Source organism: Galeopterus variegatus, unplaced genomic scaffold, assembly GCF_000696425.1.
Source record: "Galeopterus variegatus unplaced genomic scaffold, G_variegatus-3.0.2 Scaffold2292, whole genome shotgun sequence".
NCBI lineage: Eukaryota > Metazoa > Chordata > Mammalia > Dermoptera > Cynocephalidae > Galeopterus > Galeopterus variegatus.
Window position 1 is genome coordinate 160,601 of NW_007728403.1, and position 18,310 is coordinate 178,910.

Here is an 18,310-nt window from a genome sequence, read left to right on the forward strand (position 1 = left end):
TCGACAGCGGCGGCGCGGTCGCCATCTTAGAGACGGGCACGGCGACGCGGGGAGGCTGTCCTGCGCCGGCGGAGGGCGGCGTGTTGCCGTGTGTCACCCTGTGCAAGCGTGCGGTGGGAGGGGACCTCCCCATCCTATCCCGGCTTATTAATTCATAGTGCGAGTCCTTGCGCAGTAGCCAAAAGCACAAGCTCAAAGAGACCTCGGAGTCATTTCTGGGCAAAATTAGTGGGTGAAGCAGCCTGTGGTGTCCGCCCAGCTTCTCCTCGTGCCTTTCTTTTTTTCTTCTTCTGCTGGGGGCAACTCTTATCTGTGCCGTCCTCGAAACCCTATGCGGTGACTTTCCCTCAGCTGGATGAGGTCTCCCTGAGGGAGGCAGACATTTAGGTGAGGGGAACTTTTAAAGGCGGTAAGCGCCCTTTGCTGTCGTCTCTGGCATCGTGGTAGGGGGACTTTTTGCTCATTGGGAGGCGAGCGCTCTCCACTGCACTCACCGCGGGCCCAGCCCTTTGCTTCTGACTGCAAAACGTACCCTGTCTCCTTCTGCCTGGCAGCTGTCACCATGCGAATCGGGACAGCCTCGGCAAAAGCTCTGTAATGAAACTGTTTCCCCTGAGCCTTTAAGTAAACCCCAGTTTCATCAGATGAATCTGCGCAGCTGAGGAAAGGGCGTGTTCACAGAAGGGGGGTGATCTGAATGGAATCTAGAAAGCGGGGAGCTAAAGAACGAGCACGGAACCTGGATCTCCAGCCCTCCTTCGGGGTATAGGAGAGGGAAAAATCTTCCCTTCTAGGTTCACCAATGGGGCCCCTGTAACAAAGCACCGATTAACAGGAAGGAAAAACAGCAGACGATTAGTAACATGTACGTTTCACATATAAATGGGAGAAATTGAAGGAAGAGTAACTGGAAGAGGGGTGTTAGAATTCTGGTTAATCTAGAATTTTTAAGAAAGAACAATAAGTTTGTAGAGAAATGACAGGACTAAAGGAAAGCAGTTTCAGGCTCCCAATGGCAGCAAACTGGGAAAGTAAAGATATGGGAAACTAATGGTAGATACAGATGAGTGAGTAAAGTTTGTTATGTAGATTCTCCTGGTGCAATGTCTGGGCTGATAACAGTTAAAGTTATCTCTGGTGTTGATCTTTTGTTCTTCCTGGTAAAGAGGAGGAACACCTTTGAAAATGTATGTTCTCTAAGGCAAATAACAGGAGGGCAGACAGCTTCTCAATTTCTTTCAGTTCAAAATAATCCTTAGGCCAAAGTGGCATATTTTGGGGTGACATTCTGGTTTACTTCAGGGCAAAAGAGCACAATTCTGATTTATCATTGTGAGCCAATCAATTGGCATACTAGATTATACATCTGGTTCTTCCAAGTTTGATTGAGCTGAGAAAACTGTTTCATGTCGGAGGCATTGCCACCACCACACTAATTCATTCATTTAGTAGAGAGGATTGCCAAGTATCTGATATTGAGTGGGAAAATCCCATATTTTAGCCTCGTGGCCAGTAATATGCATATTAAAGTTATGACATGAAAATGTCTGATTTTAAATCATAAAATTTCAGATTTGCAACATGATACCAATTCAGCAGTGACGAGTATAGCCACTTTTACCCTTTTAGCCCTTCTTTTACCCTTCTGAGTTCTTGGCTCAATCCTCTGTAACATAAAAGACAGATTAACAAGAGAAAAGCATACAAATTTATTTAGTGTAAGTTTTACATGACATGGGATCCTTCATAAGGAAATGAAGACCTTAAGAAACAGTTAACTCCGAGTTTTTATGCTTGGTTTGATGAAGAATGGACAGTCATATGGATTGAATTGCGTCTCCCAAGTTTTATGTATTAAAGTTTAATCCCCATTGTAATTCTGAGAGTGGTAAATCCTATTATGGTAATTGAAAGGTGGGGCCTTTAGAGGTGATTAGATTCTAAGGACCATGCCCTAAAGAATGGATTAATAATGGTGGTCATGGGCATGGATGTGAGGGTTTTAAAACAAGAGCGCATGAGTCTCTCTCTCTCTCTGCTTCTGCCATCTCACAATGTGATACCTTGTTTCACTGAAGCCACCACCAAGGAAGGTTTTCACCAGATATGTTCAGTGGGGTTTGGACTTCCCAGCCTCAGAAACTGTAAGCAATAAATTTTGTTTTCTTATAAATTACCCAGCTCCATGTATTTTGTTATAAGCAACAGAAACAGACTAAGATGAAACGTTTGTCCCTAAACTGCTCTGAGCCTTCGTGCTGGCTTGGATGGCAAGAACTAGAGCAGCCTTGGAAGCCCTATGTTGAAGACAAAAAGCTGGTCACAGACATCTACTGTTGTGTGAGTGAGAAATGAACTTCTATTTTGTTTGAGCCATTCCATTTTGGGGTCTTTTTGTTATAATAGCTTGCAGTCCCCTCCTATACCTGTGGTGGATAGCATGGTTCTGGAATCCCATGTGGGAAGACTTTCTTAGTTTATTCTTTTATTTTGGGAGGGCACTTCTTCCAACTGCTTTCATAGAAAATGTTCTTGAGAGGATATTTTGGGAACTGAATTCCTTTTCATTTGATTGGTTTTTATCCTTCTGGAACTTTTAAGATCTGTTTGTTTCCAGTGCTCTGGTATGGATCTATTTTCAACTGTTGTGCTAGGTACTCACCCCTTTCAACCTGAAAACTTGTATTCTTCATTTCTAGGTATAAAAAACATTTTTTTTCTTTGATAGTTCCCTCTCCTGCATTTTCTGTCTCTATTCTTACTAGAACTCTTAATATTCAGACATTGGATTTCCTTGGCTGATACTCTAGTTATGTTTTTTTTGTTTTCTCCTAGCTTCCCTCTGTTTGTATTTTTGCTTTACTCTTTTTGGGACATTTCCTCATATTTATTTTCCTTGTACTGAGTTTTAACTTTCTGTTATCTTTCTTTCTTGTTCCCTGAATATTTCTTTTTTTTTTTTTTTTTTTTTCATTTTTAAAATAGTATCCTGATTTTGTTGTTTGGTTGCAAATCTTCTTCTCCCTCTGAGAATATTATTGACAGATTTTTAAAGGTTTTTTTCTTCCTGCTATAGTCTGAATTTGTGTTCCCCCAAAATTCGTATGTTGAAATCCTAACCCTGAAGGTGATAGTATTAGGAGGTGGGGCCTTTGGGAGGTGATTACATTATGAGAGTGGAACCCTCACAAATGGGATTTGTGCCCTTATAAAAGAGGCCTGAGAACCCCTTCCACCACATGAGGACACAGTGGAAAGATTCTGTGAGCCAGGAAACAGGTCCTCAACGGATACTACATCTGCCGGCAAATTCATCTTGAACTTCCCAGCCTCTAGAACTGTGAGGAATAAATTTCTGTTGTTTATAGGCCACCCAGTTTAGTTATTTTTATTATAATAGCCCACGCGGACTAAGACACTTCCTATGTGGGTTCTGTTTCCTCTAAGTTGCCATTTCCTGTTCCTTTTGTTTGTCTTGTTCTAGTCTCTTTCATTTTAACGGATTTTCTCAACTGTATAATCTTTGGTTCTCTGCTCATATTTAAAGTGTGAGGACTTAAAAGGTGATTGGGAGTTCACAGCATATAAGGGCTTGTTGATTGTGAGCTTAATTTTGGGGTGATCTGGCTGGGCTGTCTTACTGGGGAACGATGATTTCAGTATCTGCTATAGTCTGAAGATTTACGTCCTCCCAAAATTCGTGTGTTGAAATCTCAGACAGTATCTGTAGATCTTTTGTTCCCACACCCCGGAGAAGCCTCCTCCAATCTCCTGCCTAGAGGTTGAAGACCTGGCTGCTAGTGTTCATGGAACTCAGTGGAGAAATTGAGCTGGGGTTGAAAGAGAGATCGCCTTGTTATTCAGTATGCACATATTTGCTTAATTTTCCTTCTGTTTTACTCTCTCCAGGGGGGGAAACTTACACAGTCTTTTTCCTGGAAGGGGAATGGCCAATACTTCAGCAGCTCAGAGTCGGGAAGGGGACCTACTTTCTTAAACAATTTCGACCTCTCTCTCCTTTCACTGCCACTTCCAGAAGTGCCTGAGGCCATTGAGTCATAAACCTTTTAGTGATTCTGTGCTGTAAATCAAGTTTTTATTCTTCTTCTTTTTTTTTTCCTTTTTGTCTTTTTTCGTGACCGGCAACGGGATCGCAACCCTCGGTGTCGCGCCCGCACTGCACCCAACCAGTGAGCGGACCGGTCTCTATATGGGATCCGAACCCTTGGTGGGAGCGCCGCACTCTACCGAGTGCGCCACCGGGCCGGCCCTCAAGTTTTTATTCTTAACCTGTAAAACCCTACACCAATTGGCCTCTTTCTACTTTTCATCCTTATCTCCCAACTTTTTCCCAGCTACTCCCTGGGCTCCAGCCATACTATAACCTCTGTGTTATGGGTTAAATGTGTCCTCCAAAGCTCGTGTATTGGAAACTTGATTTCCATTACAATAGTGTTAAGAGAGTGGGAAATCCAATTACAGTATTTGAAAGGTGGAGCCTATAAAAGGTGATTAGATTATGAGGACTGTGCCCTTGTGGACAGATTGATCCATTCACAGAGTAACAGGTATGGTTCTGATGGTTTTATAAGGGGAGAGCCTGAGAAAGTTAGCTCTCTCTTGCTCAGCCCATTCTCGCCATGTGATACCCTGGTTGCCATGGTACTCTGCACCAAGAAGAAAGCCCTCACCAGATGTTCCCCCTGGCCTGTGGACTTACCAGCCTTCAAAACTATAAGAAATAAATTCTGTTTCTTTATAAATTAACCAGTTTAAGGTATTCTCTTATAAGCAACAGAAATGGATTAATACCCTCTGTTTCTCTTAAAACCCAAATGTGGCATCTTAGGGGTTCCTACATACTGTTCCTTTATATGAAATTGTCTTTTACTACTTCCTCCAACCCCTTCCTTCCCCAAACTTTTCCAGTTAACTTCTACTCATTGTCTTTCAGGTCTCAACGTTAATTTTTCTGCTTCGGGGAAGCCTTTCATGTCACTCTAGACTAGACAGTACCTTTGTTGATGGTCTGGTTATTGAAATATTTGCTCTCTGTCCCCATGGAAGGGTTATACCTCTCACCCTGGATGGTGTCAATGTTCTGTGTAACACACTTCGGGAAATTCTGCATTATAACTTTCATCACATTTCATTTCATTGATATTATTATGTGTTTAGTTGTCTGTATTCCCAACCAAAGTATCAGCTCCAAGAATGAAGGGTCCTGGGTCTATCTTATATACCACTGTACCCCTGGTGTTTAGTACACTGCCTTGCCCACTCAAAATAATGACAAAGATTCTCTCTTTGACCAGACCATGGCTCCTACCAGCTTAAGGCCATGTGTCTAGGATGACCCCAGACCCCCTTAAAATGCCTGCCTGTGAAAGTGCGACACTGCCAGGAAAATTTACTGTTTGTTCCAGCCCAAACCTGGTGATAGGCAGATAAGCCCCTAAACCCTCTATTAGAGCAGTTACTTTAGAGAGCTTGTAATTATAAATCCTCCTTCTGCCCCTTCTAGATGTAAATCTTCTATCACCTAGAACTGTCTTCTCACGGACCTGAGAGTAGCCTCTTTGAGATGCAAACATTCAAGGAGATAGTTCTCACCCTCATTCCCAGTCCCTTTGGGTGCCTTGCTCTAAATTACACCACTGCCTGCCTTAAAGACATGAGAATTACATGTCTCTACTGGATAAGCACCAATTAACAAACCCAGCTGGCCCAGTCATGTGGACCAAGCAACCATTCACACCCCTTAGTGCCTTTCCCTTAGCCCACCCCAGCCTTTAAAAAGTCTCCAATCTGCTGTTTCAGAAAGTTGAGTTCAGTTCATGCTGGACCCTCTTCCCTATTGCAATAGTTCTGACTAAAATAAAATCTATCTTACTGCCTTTACTAGTGTCAGGCTTTTTATATCTTTGAGCACATTAAGTAGTTACTGAATTAATTAATAAATTTATGTTCCATATACGTGTAAACAGCTAGGAGTGGGGAGTGAATTTCATTATTTCTAGGCTTCTTTTGGGGTCTCACCTCTCCCACCCTCCAAGAAGCTGAAAGATTGCTTATGTTATTTTTTTTTTTCGTAATCTCTAACTATGAAAGATGACAATTATATCCAATTTATCTACAGTGTATTTTGGATTGAACTAGTCAGATGACTGTGGATACATATAGAAAACTATTTAAAAAGTCACATCCCTAAGTTTCGATCCTCTGAGTTCTTTTTTACACATTTTCCCCCCCTATGGCCTACAAACTTCAAAAGTTCTATTTCTATTTCTAGGCCAACGACAAGAGCCCAGTTTAGTCCAGAAAGACAAGTGCCAGAGTAGGTGAGCTTGGCTTGGCCCTGGCTGAGTACTGCCCACACCAGCTCTTCCTCCCTCCCTCCGTCTGCGAGCACTGTGCTACTCGCTCCTGTGGGTTTCCGCTGTCCCTCCAAAATCTTTGCCAGTTTCACTATCCCGGTGGTACTCTCAGGAAGCCCAGAGCGCCCCCAGCAATACGAGACTCTGAGACTCCATTCAAGCCCTGATCCGGACGCCGCAGCGGCAACTTCCCCATGCGCCCGCCCAGCCTCTGCCCTCGGTCTCCAGCCGTGCCCGCGCAACTGCAGAGGCGACACGTGCTAGGCTCGGGCGTGAAGTCGGCGTCGCCATGTTGATTTCTGGCGGCGCGCGCCGGCTGAAGGGAGAAGGCCGCCGACCAGCTGCCCAGGGTTCCGGCCTCTGTGCGCAATTGCGGAAGTGCGCTGGCCTCGGGGGTGACCGATTTCCGGCCAGTGGTACTGCATTGGCTGCCTGGGGACGTGTAACGGACGGTGGGCCGCAGCCATGGCCGAGAGGAAACCTAACGGTGGCAGCGGCGGCGCCTCCACCTCCTCGTCGGGCACCAACTTGCTCTTCTCCTCCTCGGCCACGGAGTTCAGCTTCAGCGTGCCCTTCATCCCAGTCACCCAAGCCGCCGCTTCGCCGGCCTCCCTGCTCTTGCCCGGAGGTAGTCAGGGGAGGGCGGTCTCGTGCGCGAATGTGTGCGGGGAGGCGGGCGGGGGCGCGCGGTGACGGGGCCGGAAGGGAGATCTTCCTTCTGCCTCGACCCACCCTGGGGGGAGCTTGCCAGCGCCCTCAGTGGCTAGGCTGGAGTGGGCCGGGGGCTTTGGGGTCTTGGAGGCGGGGCCAGGTGATGCGGCTGTCGCTTCGTAGGAGGAGCCCAATATCACGAGTTGTCCGGAGTGCTGGACACTCGTGCGCTGGCATCCGCAGATCTTTGCTGAACCCCTGCTGGTGTGCCGGTGCGGGCACGGAATGCAGATAGATCGGACAGTGGCCCTCTCCTAGGGTATAGTCGGCCGTCTCCCACTAGGAGACTCCTAGGATACAGTAGGATATTTTGTAGGATAGACAGTGCCTCCTCACTCCTACGGTAGACTTGTGCTTGTAATATTTGCAAAGTAGACATATAGAATGCATTCCTCATCTTTCAAGACATCACTTCCTCTAACACACTCTTTCTTGTTCTCTTAGGCCTTCACTCCTATATGCACCCTCTAGCTCTTTGTTTATATCTGTATTATTGTCTGGAGAGATTGCATTTTGATGATTATGTGCCCATAACGCAGAGCATGGTGTTGAGGAACACAGACTGTGTTCCAGTCCTGGCCCTGCCACTGACTTGCTGTGTGACCTGAGGCACGTTACTTCTGTGTGCTTCAGTTTTTATTTATGTACAGCCTCATAGAGCTGTAATAAGAAGTGAATTAATTTTTGTAATTAATTAGCACGAAGTATAGTGCCTGGCATATAGTGTTATGTAAATGTTTATGGGATAAACATATCTGCCTCTCCATTTGGACTGTAGGCTTTTTGAAGTTTGCAGCTATGACTTAATTACTTTTTTTATTTCCAGGATCTTGTAGTGCCTTACACATAAGATGCTCGTGAAATGCTGCATTTTGCCCAGTGAATAATTTATTCTTGCTTGGAGGACTAAGGAAACTTTCATGGAGAAGTGAATAAAGGCGTACTGGAAGCAGCTGTATATGAAGGTTCCCCTTCCCTTGTGTTATGCTTCTCCTTGTGCTTATCACCTCCTGACACGTACACACACATATTTTTTTCTCCTATTACATTACACAGAATGTAAGCTCCATGAAAGCAAGGACTTCGTTTTATTTACTATTATATCCCCAGTGCCTAGAACAGTGCCTGGCATGCAGTAGACCAATTAATTACTCGGTAGATATTTGTTGATTGAATGAAAAGATGGAAATCAGGAATACATATGTCTCATTTTGACAGTGTGGTTGGAAAGTTAGACATTGCCATCTTTAGTGACAAACCAGTCTGGCTGGAGCAGAATGCTGTGGGAAGATGCAGGGATAAATGAGGCTGTTTAAAGGGTCTTCAAATCATCCTGTGCTTCATAAATGTTTGGTTCATGTCCGTCTTCCTTGCTATATAGTATTGAGTTTGTGTGTGTCACTATCAATTAATGCTAAATATTTTCATTGTCTAGTACAGGTTAACTTGCCTGTCCTTAAAAGTCTTGTTTCTTGGAAACAGAGCTTTTTTTTTTTTTTGTGAGAAAATTAATAGTTTTTAGAACTAAAATTCTGTAACATATTTTTCTACCCCTGAAAAAGATTTCATAGTTAGAATCCCATTCAGCTGGTGGTGATAACACCAAGGTCAGGGGTTTGGATCCAGTACTGGCTAGCTGCCAAAACAAACAAACAAAAAAACCCATTCAGAGAATTTCCAGAGACAAAAGAAGAACCCCTGTCCTTGGAAGCAAAAGTTAATCATATCAGTGTAAGAGACACATAGGAAGCAATTTCATACATTCAACAAACATGGGTTGAGCAGTTTCTATTTGTCAGGCCCTGTTCCAGATGTCAAGGAGACGCAAAAAAGCGGACAGCTCTGCCCTCAATGACTGCACAGTATATATGTATAGACAAATACTTACCTTTATAAGCAGTGGTGATCCAGGGTTGGAACAACTAGAAAGAGAGATTGATAGGCTACTGTGAACGCTATGGGTCTCAGGCTGGCTGAGTGGGGAGAGGATGTCTCTCAGGCCTTCACAGCCTCACAGGAGAGATGAAGCTTGAGCTGAGTGTTGAAGGATACATAGAAATGAGAGAGTCTGGAGAAAAAGGTGTACGTAAAAGTCTGGAGGTGTGAGAAAACCTGCAGGTTGACAGTGGTGGTATGTGGCAGGGATGGACCTTTTCCCACTTTCCTCTCCCCTCCTCCCTGCACCTCCCAGTAGATCACTGTGACTAGAGTGTGTGCAGGAGAGTGACTCCAGTGTTCTATGGTCCTCATATACCATGCTTGGGAGTTTGTAGTTCATCCTATAGAGTATGGGGGAGCCTTTGAAGGATTTGAAACAAGGTAATAAAATTAGAGGTGTGTTTCAGAAAGACTTTGTTTTCTTAGATTGCACTGGAATAAGGCTGACTATAGCAAGAGTGGTCAGTCTGGAGGCCATCATGAGGCAGGTAGGAATGGATGACACTCTAGCCCAAGTCATCCATGTTGGGTATGAAGAACAGGGAACAGATATGAGAGATTTTTAGACTAAAATTGTAGGGACTTAGTGACTCATGGAGGCCAGACTGTTAGCTCTGTCTGTCAGCAGAGGCCCTTTCTTGTTCAGTTTTAGCCCAGGACTGAGCTCTGTGCCTGGCACATAATGGGTACTTTGTAAGTCTTTCTTGAATGAGTATCTGAATGATCAAATGAAGACTTTGAGGGAGAGGAAGGAGTCCAAGAAAACTGAGGTTTCTGGTTTGAATGGATATATGTTGGCAAACATCTGTTGAGGTGGTGAGACATGGTAAAAGGCGCTCAGGGGGCAGTTAAGATAATAAATACAGTTTTAGGCTTACTAAGTTTGAGGTATATGTGTCTGAGTCTGCCAAAAGTATTGAGGAAGTAGTTGGAAATAGTTTCTGGAACACATGAGAACTGTTTGGATTTGAGACAGTGTTGGGAGTGTCACAAGTATACAAGTGCTCCTGAAGGTCGTGGGATGAAATTAGAAGGTGTCCCTGAAGTGGGATGAACAGTATGTTGAGATCAGTATTTCATTTGCAATTGATGCTGATCAGAATAAAAGTTTCTTGGACCAGCTTGATCTCATGTTCTTTTAAAGATACCACAGAGGTTTTTCCCATGCTTTTAATTTTTGGGAGATAGACTAAGAAATTCAGAGTCCAGGTGAGATTCATGGGACTGAAAACAAGGGTGGGAACTGTAAATATATCATAAAAGTAGAATGATAGAAGCAGACAAAGGGCCTTGTGCAAGAATTGATATTTTATTTTTAGCTACAAAGAAATGAGAGGAGTATTTTGAATAGTTGAGTATCTTAAATTGATGTGTGTGAAATATATTGGGAGCAACCTAGAAGTGCAAGCCAGAATCTCTGCAAACCCAGTGGCCTTCTTCAGCAGAGGTAAAGAAAGAGCCAGGAGCTTGAAAGAGGGCCACTGCTTGGCAGGTCTCCCAGGGCAGGGACCATAGAGTGCTTGTGTGCTGGGAGTGGGCCCTGCCGCTGATAGGCTCCGTGCCTGCAGCAGTAGGAGGCAGAGGGAATGATACAGGAGAGGGTAAGAGAAGGAGGAGGAAGATGAAAGCTATATAAGGCTCTTAAAAGTTTAGTAAGGAAGAGTGGGTTGGACTTTTGAGGTCACGTAGAGGGAAAATGCTTTTATTTTACAAGTTGGTAGCAGAACAGAAGAGAAATTGTTTGGAATTAATAATAACAACAGTAAAGATCAAGTTGGGCAAAGGGAGGTGAGGAGAACTTCACTTGGTTAGAAAATGAGTTTTCTAGTGATTTGGTGTTCTTTAATGACTAATTGTCTGTGATACTGAATGGTTTTAGGGGTGGCAATTAATGATTGACCTACTTTGCCTTGGGAATGCAATAGCCACGTGTTCTTTGTACAATGAGTGCTTTATTGGTAAGAGCCCTGACACACCCCTTCTTGTCAACAGAGTTGTCTGTATTTTAGTTTGTCATCATGACTGTAGAAATAAAATTATGTGTATTTGAGTTGTGGAGTAAGACTTCAGTTATTTCTTACTAGGAAAAAAAAAGCTTCAAAATAATATATAAAAATAGTAGGTATGATTTTGTTTCTATTTTTAAAAACTATTCCTACATGTACATATGTACTTACAAAATACATAATAAATAATTATTTTTATTTAAAAAGTATGGAAGATAGGGCCGGCCCGTGGCTCACTCGGGAGAGTGCGGTGCTGATAACACCAAGGCCACGGGTTCGGATCCTATATAGGGATGGCCGGTTGGCTCACTAGCTGAGCATGGTGTTGACAACATCAAGCCAAGGGTTGAGATCCCCTTACCGGTCATCTTTAAAAAAAAAAAAAAAAAAGTATGGGAAGGGCATGTACCAAAATGTTAACAGTGATTATCTCTGGATGAATTATAAGTTTTCCCTCCTTTTGTTTTTCCTTATTTTTTCTAGTTTATCATTTCAAAGAAAAAAGTTTTCACAGAAAAAAGAGTTCTTTGTTTTTTTCCCTGTAATGCAAGAATATAAGTTTGAGCAGCAAACTGAGGCACAATTGCTAGTTTTTCCTTGTAAAATCCTACCTACAGATAGGCTGGCCCATGGCTCACTCGGTAGAGTGCGGTGCTGATAACACCAAGGCCACGGGTTCGGATCCTATATAGGGATGGTGGGTTTGCTCACTGGGTGAGCGTGGTGCTGACAACACCAAGCCAAGGGTTGAGATCCCCTTACCGGTCATCTTTAAAAAAAAAAAAAAAAAAAAATCCTATCTACAGAATGATAGAGTGCCCTTTTAACTGTTGCTTCCCTGCTCTGTTTCAGAGGATTCCACAGATGTTGGTGAGGAGGACAGCTTCCTTGGTCAGACTAATGTTCACACGTCTACCCCACCGACGTTTAGTTACTTCTCTCAGGTATCAAGCAGCAGTGATCCTTTTGGGAACATTGGGCAGTCACCGTTAACAACTGCAACTGCATCCGTTGGACAATCCGCGTTCTCCAAGCTCCCGACTGCTCTCCCTTTTACAACCGGATCCCAAGATGTGTTGAATGCATTTTCACCATCTGTTTCGAAGGCTCAATATGGTGCTCCACCCTGCTCACAGATGGGAGTAAATACTTACCTGCCTTCTCAGCCAAGCAATCTCCCTCCTTCAAATTTTGGGAGCCCACCCCAAGGAGCTCCCCAACCGGGATACAATCCATATCGCCACACCCCTGTCAGCAGCAGGGCTAATCCTTACATTGCACCACCACAGCTGCAGCAGTGCCAAACACCAGCCCATCCCTCTCCTCCTCCACCATCTGGACCCCCTGTTCAGATGTACCAGACGCCTCCAGGATCTCTGCCACTGGTATGGAGACATGTTTTTATGTCGTAGTTATTCACTCTAATTTTTTTTCCTCCCTCTCACCTTAGCCGGTGTTTTAAAAAGCATCATGTGTTTAATAACCAATATGATGACAAATTATTTTCAGAGGGTATTCTTTGTAAGCCACATGCTTTAAAGTAAATTTTTTTTTAAAGGTAGCTCATTGGATGACTCATATTTTAGTTTATATTACATGATTACTGAAGTAGTTAATTGATTTTAATGAGTTAGCTACTACATGCCAGTAATTCCAGATTTTAGTGTAAGATACCAATAATAAATGTCATATAGGGACGTGTGGGAGTAATAGTAATTATTGTCTTAACAGACTGCCAGCTTCTCATTTTTTAATAATACGATTCAATCAGAACACTCAATTACAGGGACTAAAATTGATTACTACAGTACTTTTATTTTTATTTATGGAGTTTGGATCTAAACAGTTAAACTCTATCTCAAGGTGGGTGATGGAATGACATTTGCATTGGGTGAATTTTATGAAATTCCCTTATGCTTTTTTCCTGACTAATTGTTCAACTGACTTCCAAAGAGAAATTAACTGAATCAAAAAAAAAAGGGGGGGGGGGCAATAAAAAAGAAGAAATAAAAACCCAACCCACTGTGGCAGAGATAGAGTATTGTGATCAGAGTGTAACTTAACTTCTCTCTTAGAGATCGAGAGTGGGCTCTGTTTTACTGTTTATTTTAAATCATAACTCCCTGTACCAGAGAGCTGCCCCCCCAAAATAAGTAAATAAGTAAAAACCCAGTAAATCATACCAATACACAGATTCTTGACAATGTTGGATTTTTTTTTTTTTTTTTTTTTTAAAGATGACCGGTAAGGGGATCTCAACCCTTGGCTTGGTGTTGTCAGCACCACGCTCAGCCAGGGAGCAAACCAGCCATCCCTATATAGGATCTGAACCCGTGGCCTTGGTGTTATCAGCACCGCACTCTACCGAGTGAGCCACGGGCCGGCCCGACAATGTTGGATTTTAGCATATTGAAAAGTAACCAGATTTCATAGCATGTGGTATAGGTAGTATTTTTGCTAACTACAGCAAACTAATTATATTATTCTGATTAATTTTTTTAAGATTTTAATTAAGAATTAAAAAAAATAATTTCAAATTTAAAGGAAAGTTGCATAATAAAAATAGCACAAAGAACACCCTTAAATCCTTTGCCCAGATTTACCTATCATTAACATTTTGTTCCGTTTGTTTTTTAAAGTGTGCGTGTGACACTGGCATGTTTGAGTCCTTGCTCACTCTCTGTATCTCCCCCTTTCCCCCCACCCTCTCTCTCTCTCTTTCTCTCTCTCTCTCTCCTTCTCTCCTTCCCTCCCTCCCTTTCTTTCTTTCTCAGTAAATTTGACATTGATATAACACTTCAAAATGATTTTTATTAAAAAAATTTAAAAGTAATTGTGTTCTGATTTTACTTTATTTTTTGGCAGCTGGCTGGCGTGGAGAAACCCTTGACCTTGGTGTTATAACACCATGCTCTAACGAGCTGAGCTAACTGGCCAGCACTGTGTTCTGATTTTAAAAGCATTTTCCTTGTAGAAAATTTGAAAAATGTAGAATAACCAAATTAATAACATTGTTTGTAGATACCCACTGTTTTCATTTTGTTACATGGCTTTCTTATCTTCTTTATAGGTAAACATCATATAATACCTAAGATTTTGTGATCAATTTTTTTTTTTTTTTTTTTTTTTTTTTTTTGTCTTTTTTCCGTGTCCGGCAACGGATCGCAACCCTCAGTGTTGCCCCCGTACCGGACCGGGGACCGGCAACGGGATTGCAAGCCTCGGCGTTGCTCCCGCGCCTCGCTCAGCCAGCGAGCGGGAACCGGTCTGTATGTGGGATCCGAACCCTCGGGCGGGAGCGCCCCCGCGCTTCCCAAGCGGCGCACCATCCAGTGCGCCACCGGGCCGGCCCTTGTGATCCATTTTTTATGAACATAGTTTAAATGTTAAGCTTTTTTTCTAAAACTTTTTAATGGCTCTAGAGAATTCCAGTATTTGAGTGAAATAGAATTTATTTAATCAGGTTTCTGTTAGACATTTACATTGTCTCTGGTAGTTTTCTGTTTTAAATAACTCTTTGGTGTACCTTCTTGTAGGTACATTTTTTTTTTTTTTTAAAAGATGACCGGTAAGGGGATCTTAACCCTTGACTTGGTGTTGTCAGCACCACGCTCAGACAATGAGCGAACCGGCCATCCCTATATGGGATCCGAACCCGTGGCCTTGGTGTTATCAGCACTGCACTCTCCCGAGTGAGCCACGGGCCGGCCCCATTGTAGGTACTTTTTTACTTGTGTAATTATATCTTTAGGATTTCTTAGAAATGGAATGGCAGGGCCAAAGGATATGTACATTTAAAAGGTTAAATAACTCATGGGAGATGTATAGCTTGATTGATTTCTATAAAGGTGTTAGTTTACTTTGCCATCAGCGTGAGAAAGTCTAGTTCACTTTGCAACTAATTTGGGGTTTTATTAGATTAAAAAAATTTTTTTAATTGCTTTAAGGTCTACTTTTGCAAAATTGTTGTCCAGAAATATATGTAAAATAATTATTACTAATGTCAGTTTGGATCTAAGCATGTACTAGATTGTTCTTTTGGACAAGCATGACAATCTTCACTTTGTTGTTCCCTCTAGATTCCTCCTTCAGCGCAGTCACCAACACAGCAGCAGGTACTTGCTAGACCTGCAAGTCCCTCTGTACAGGTACCATCTCCTTTTCTACTTCAAAACCAGTATGAACCTGTTCGGCCCCACTGGTTTTACTGCAAGGAGGTAGAATACAAACAACTATGGATGCCTTTTAGTATGTTTGACTCTTTGAATCTTGAAGAAATATATAATTCAGGTAAGTACTGATCATGCATCATTTGTATTTGATTATAAAAGAAAAGAAATGAAGAGTATTTTTATCTATGCCCTATTTTTTGTTAGTGTCAAAATCCTTAATTCTGGGCCGGCCCGTGGCTCACTCGGGAGAGTGTGGTGCTGATAACACCAAGGCCCTGGGTTCGGATCCCATATAGGGATGGCCGGTTGGTTCACTGGCTGAGCATAGTGCTGACAACACCAAGTCAAGGGTTAAGATCCCCTTACTGTTCATCTTTAAAAAAAAAAAAAAATCCTTAATTCTGACCAGAATCCTTAATTCCCACCAGACTCTGTACCTTAATTTGGTGATATTAATATAAGTCCTGAGTTATTTGAGCAAGGCATTTGAAGAAATGTTTTAGTAATTTCCTTCTTTGTTTAAAGGTGTTTTATTTATTTATTTTTTTCCCTTTTTTTTGGTCTTTTTTTTACTGACTGGTAACGGGATCGCAACCCTTGGTGTCGTGCCCGTACCGGGGACCGGCAACGGGATTGCAACCCTCGGTGTTGCGCCCGCACCGCGCTCAGCCAGTGAGTGGGAACCGGTCTCCACATGGGATCTGAACCCTCGGCAGGAGTGCCGCCGCGCTCCCAAGCGGCGCACTCTCCAGTGCGCCACCGGGCTGGCCCTAAAGGTGTTTTAAATAAGAGAAGTAAAGTAGTTCATATAATCCAGGTTTCAATTTTCCTGTTTCCCTTACTCATTTGTAGTTGTGGGGGCATTTAAAAAGCATTTTCTGTGAACTCTCGTTCCTGGTGACGCTTTGTGGAGAAAGTGTTCTATGGTCAGATGAGTTTTGGAAATGGTAGTCGTTGCATCCACCTCTTGAGAGAGACAGTCCACAGTGTGTTAAAGCTCAGAGGAGTCTTGCAGTGCAGTTTCTTTGTTGAAGAATGTTATTTGATCATGTGACTTAAAAATCACCTGTTAATGTCTTTTGGAAACATACTTCATGGAGCATTGCTGTATGTAGATATTACTGCTTTCATTAGAAACATATCCACTGGTTATTCAAATTATTTTATGATTTTTTTTTAAAGTTTGCCCACGCTGTTTTTTTCTACTTAAGAAGAGTCATAACTTTGAGCAGCACAGATTAATCTCAAACTTCTGTTTCTAAATAAATGTGAGCTTAGTTCTTTGTCTTTAAGGATTGACTAGTCACATATCTGTTATTTATTATTTTAAAATATGCCTGGTAACAGTTGGGGGAAATGTGGTTGTTCTCTAGTCCAGCCAGACCCTGAGAGTGTGGTTCTTGGCACGGATGGCAGGCGCTATGATGTTCACCTCTATGACCGAGTGAGGAAAGCTGTGTACTGGGAAGAGGATCCAGCAGAAGTGAGACGCTGTACTTGGTTTTACAAGGGGGACACAGATAGCAGATTTATTCCCTACACAGAGGAGTTCAGTGAAAAACTTGAGGTAGGATGCTTTATTCCTTTATGCTTTTCTTTAAAACATGTAGGCAATGTGTACTGTATATTGGAGCCTCATGTAACAACACTCACAATGGAACTGACTTTATTTACAAGACAGCCTGTCTTGATGCTGTTCACAAAGAAGATTGCTTTTTTAACTGGTGCCATCATTCATGAGGTGCTAATCATGGGCTCCATGCCTAAAGATAGATGTTTTTCAGGAGCACATCACAGATCTAATAAGGTGCTTGTATCAGACCTTCAAAAGACCTTAGTCTGCTGGAATTTGTTTTTGACAACAGATACGAAGCATAGGGACGTTTTCAAATTAATATTCAGTAAAAGGCTTGAAATTACTCTCTGATTTGTAAAAATAAATATGAAACAGAATAGAAAGAAACGTCATGAGACTTAGCCACCTTAAAGCTGGCAATGTTGTTTATATAATTGTGTTAATTTCTTGTGATAATTCTGTGTAATAATTGAGTATTAAATATTTGGAATAAGTTAAATGAATTCAATTGCCTACATGGGAAATGAGATATAAAACATTTTAATTAAATGCTTTTAATGTAGTAGTTCTTAAAACTTGTTTAAACAACATTACCATTAAAAGGGGTCTTTAAAATGTTAATTGTCGCTAGGTTCGTATTTTGAATAGTTAAGCCACCCAGTTCGTGGTACTTTGTAAGTTATGCAGCCCAGGGAAACTAGTAGACTGGCTATACCTTGGTTTTCTTCTCTATATAATGGGAATAATATTTAGGGGTGATACCTACTTAAATGAGGTAGTGTATATAAGGTGATTTAAAAAAGTATAGTAATCAGGGCTGGCTGGTTAGCTCAGTTGGTTATAGCAGGTTGTTATAACACCAAGGTGTTCTGGCCAGTGCCAAAAAAAAAAAAAAAGTATTGTAATCAATTAGTAAATGAGAGCTGCTATTACTGTTATTTTTTCACCGTCATAGTTATTTTCCTCCTCACTTTCTCTAAGTGTGATATAGATTTGTCATATTGTTTTTATGTTCTTCCCATTATAGGCTGAATATAAAAAAGCTGTAACCACGAATCAGTGGCACCGCAGATTAGAGTTTCCAAGTGGAGAGACAATTGTTATGCACAATCCAAAGGTAATGATGCTGTTTAAGATATTAAAATGTTAGGGGCCGGCCCGAGGCTCACTCGGGAGAGTGCGGTGCTGGTAACAGCAAGGCCCTGGGTTCGGATCCCATATAGGGATGGCCGGTTAGCTCGCTGGCTGAGCGTGGTGCTGACAACACCAAGTCAAGGGTTAAGATCCCCTTACTGGTCATCTTTAAAAAAAAAAAAAAGATATTAAAATGTTAGGTTCATTTTAGTAATTATTTTGCTGTATGTGTTTGATAAATGTTCATTTTTAGTAACTTCCGTAGTGGGGATATATTTATAACGAGTGCATTGCTTTTAAAATAGTTTGCTATAGTTCACATTGATCATGGAAACAAAAGCAATTTAAATTTTTTTTTTTTTTTTTTTTTTTTTTTTTTTTTTTTTTTTTTTTTTT

General features: G+C 42.0%; 2 protein-coding genes across 5 annotated transcripts in view; one reads left to right on the forward strand and one right to left on the reverse strand.

The window, feature by feature from the left end:
• Positions 1–5,131, reverse strand: part of MCMBP (minichromosome maintenance complex binding protein) — a 53,058-nt gene extending 47,927 nt beyond the window's left edge. Inside the window, exon 1 of the mRNA XM_008581204.1 lies at positions 5,017–5,131. Coding sequence (XP_008579426.1) covers positions 5,017–5,131 — 115 coding nt within the window. The remainder of the gene's footprint in view (positions 1–5,016) is intronic.
• Positions 5,132–6,806: 1,675 nt separating this feature from the next.
• SEC23IP (SEC23 interacting protein) overlaps positions 6,807–18,310 on the forward strand; it is a 40,268-nt gene continuing 28,764 nt past the window's right edge. For 3 of the 4 annotated variants that reach the window (XM_008581200.1, XM_008581201.1, XM_008581202.1), the window contains exons 1-5: positions 6,807–7,005; positions 11,885–12,417; positions 15,112–15,322; positions 16,578–16,771; positions 17,808–17,897. In XM_008581200.1, coding sequence (XP_008579422.1) covers positions 6,843–7,005; positions 11,885–12,417; positions 15,112–15,322; positions 16,578–16,771; positions 17,808–17,897 — 1,191 coding nt within the window. In that variant the 5' untranslated portion in view covers positions 6,807–6,842. The remainder of the gene's footprint in view (positions 7,006–11,884; positions 12,418–15,111; positions 15,323–16,577; positions 16,772–17,807; positions 17,898–18,310) is intronic. The other variant, XM_008581203.1, reaches the window with a different exon arrangement.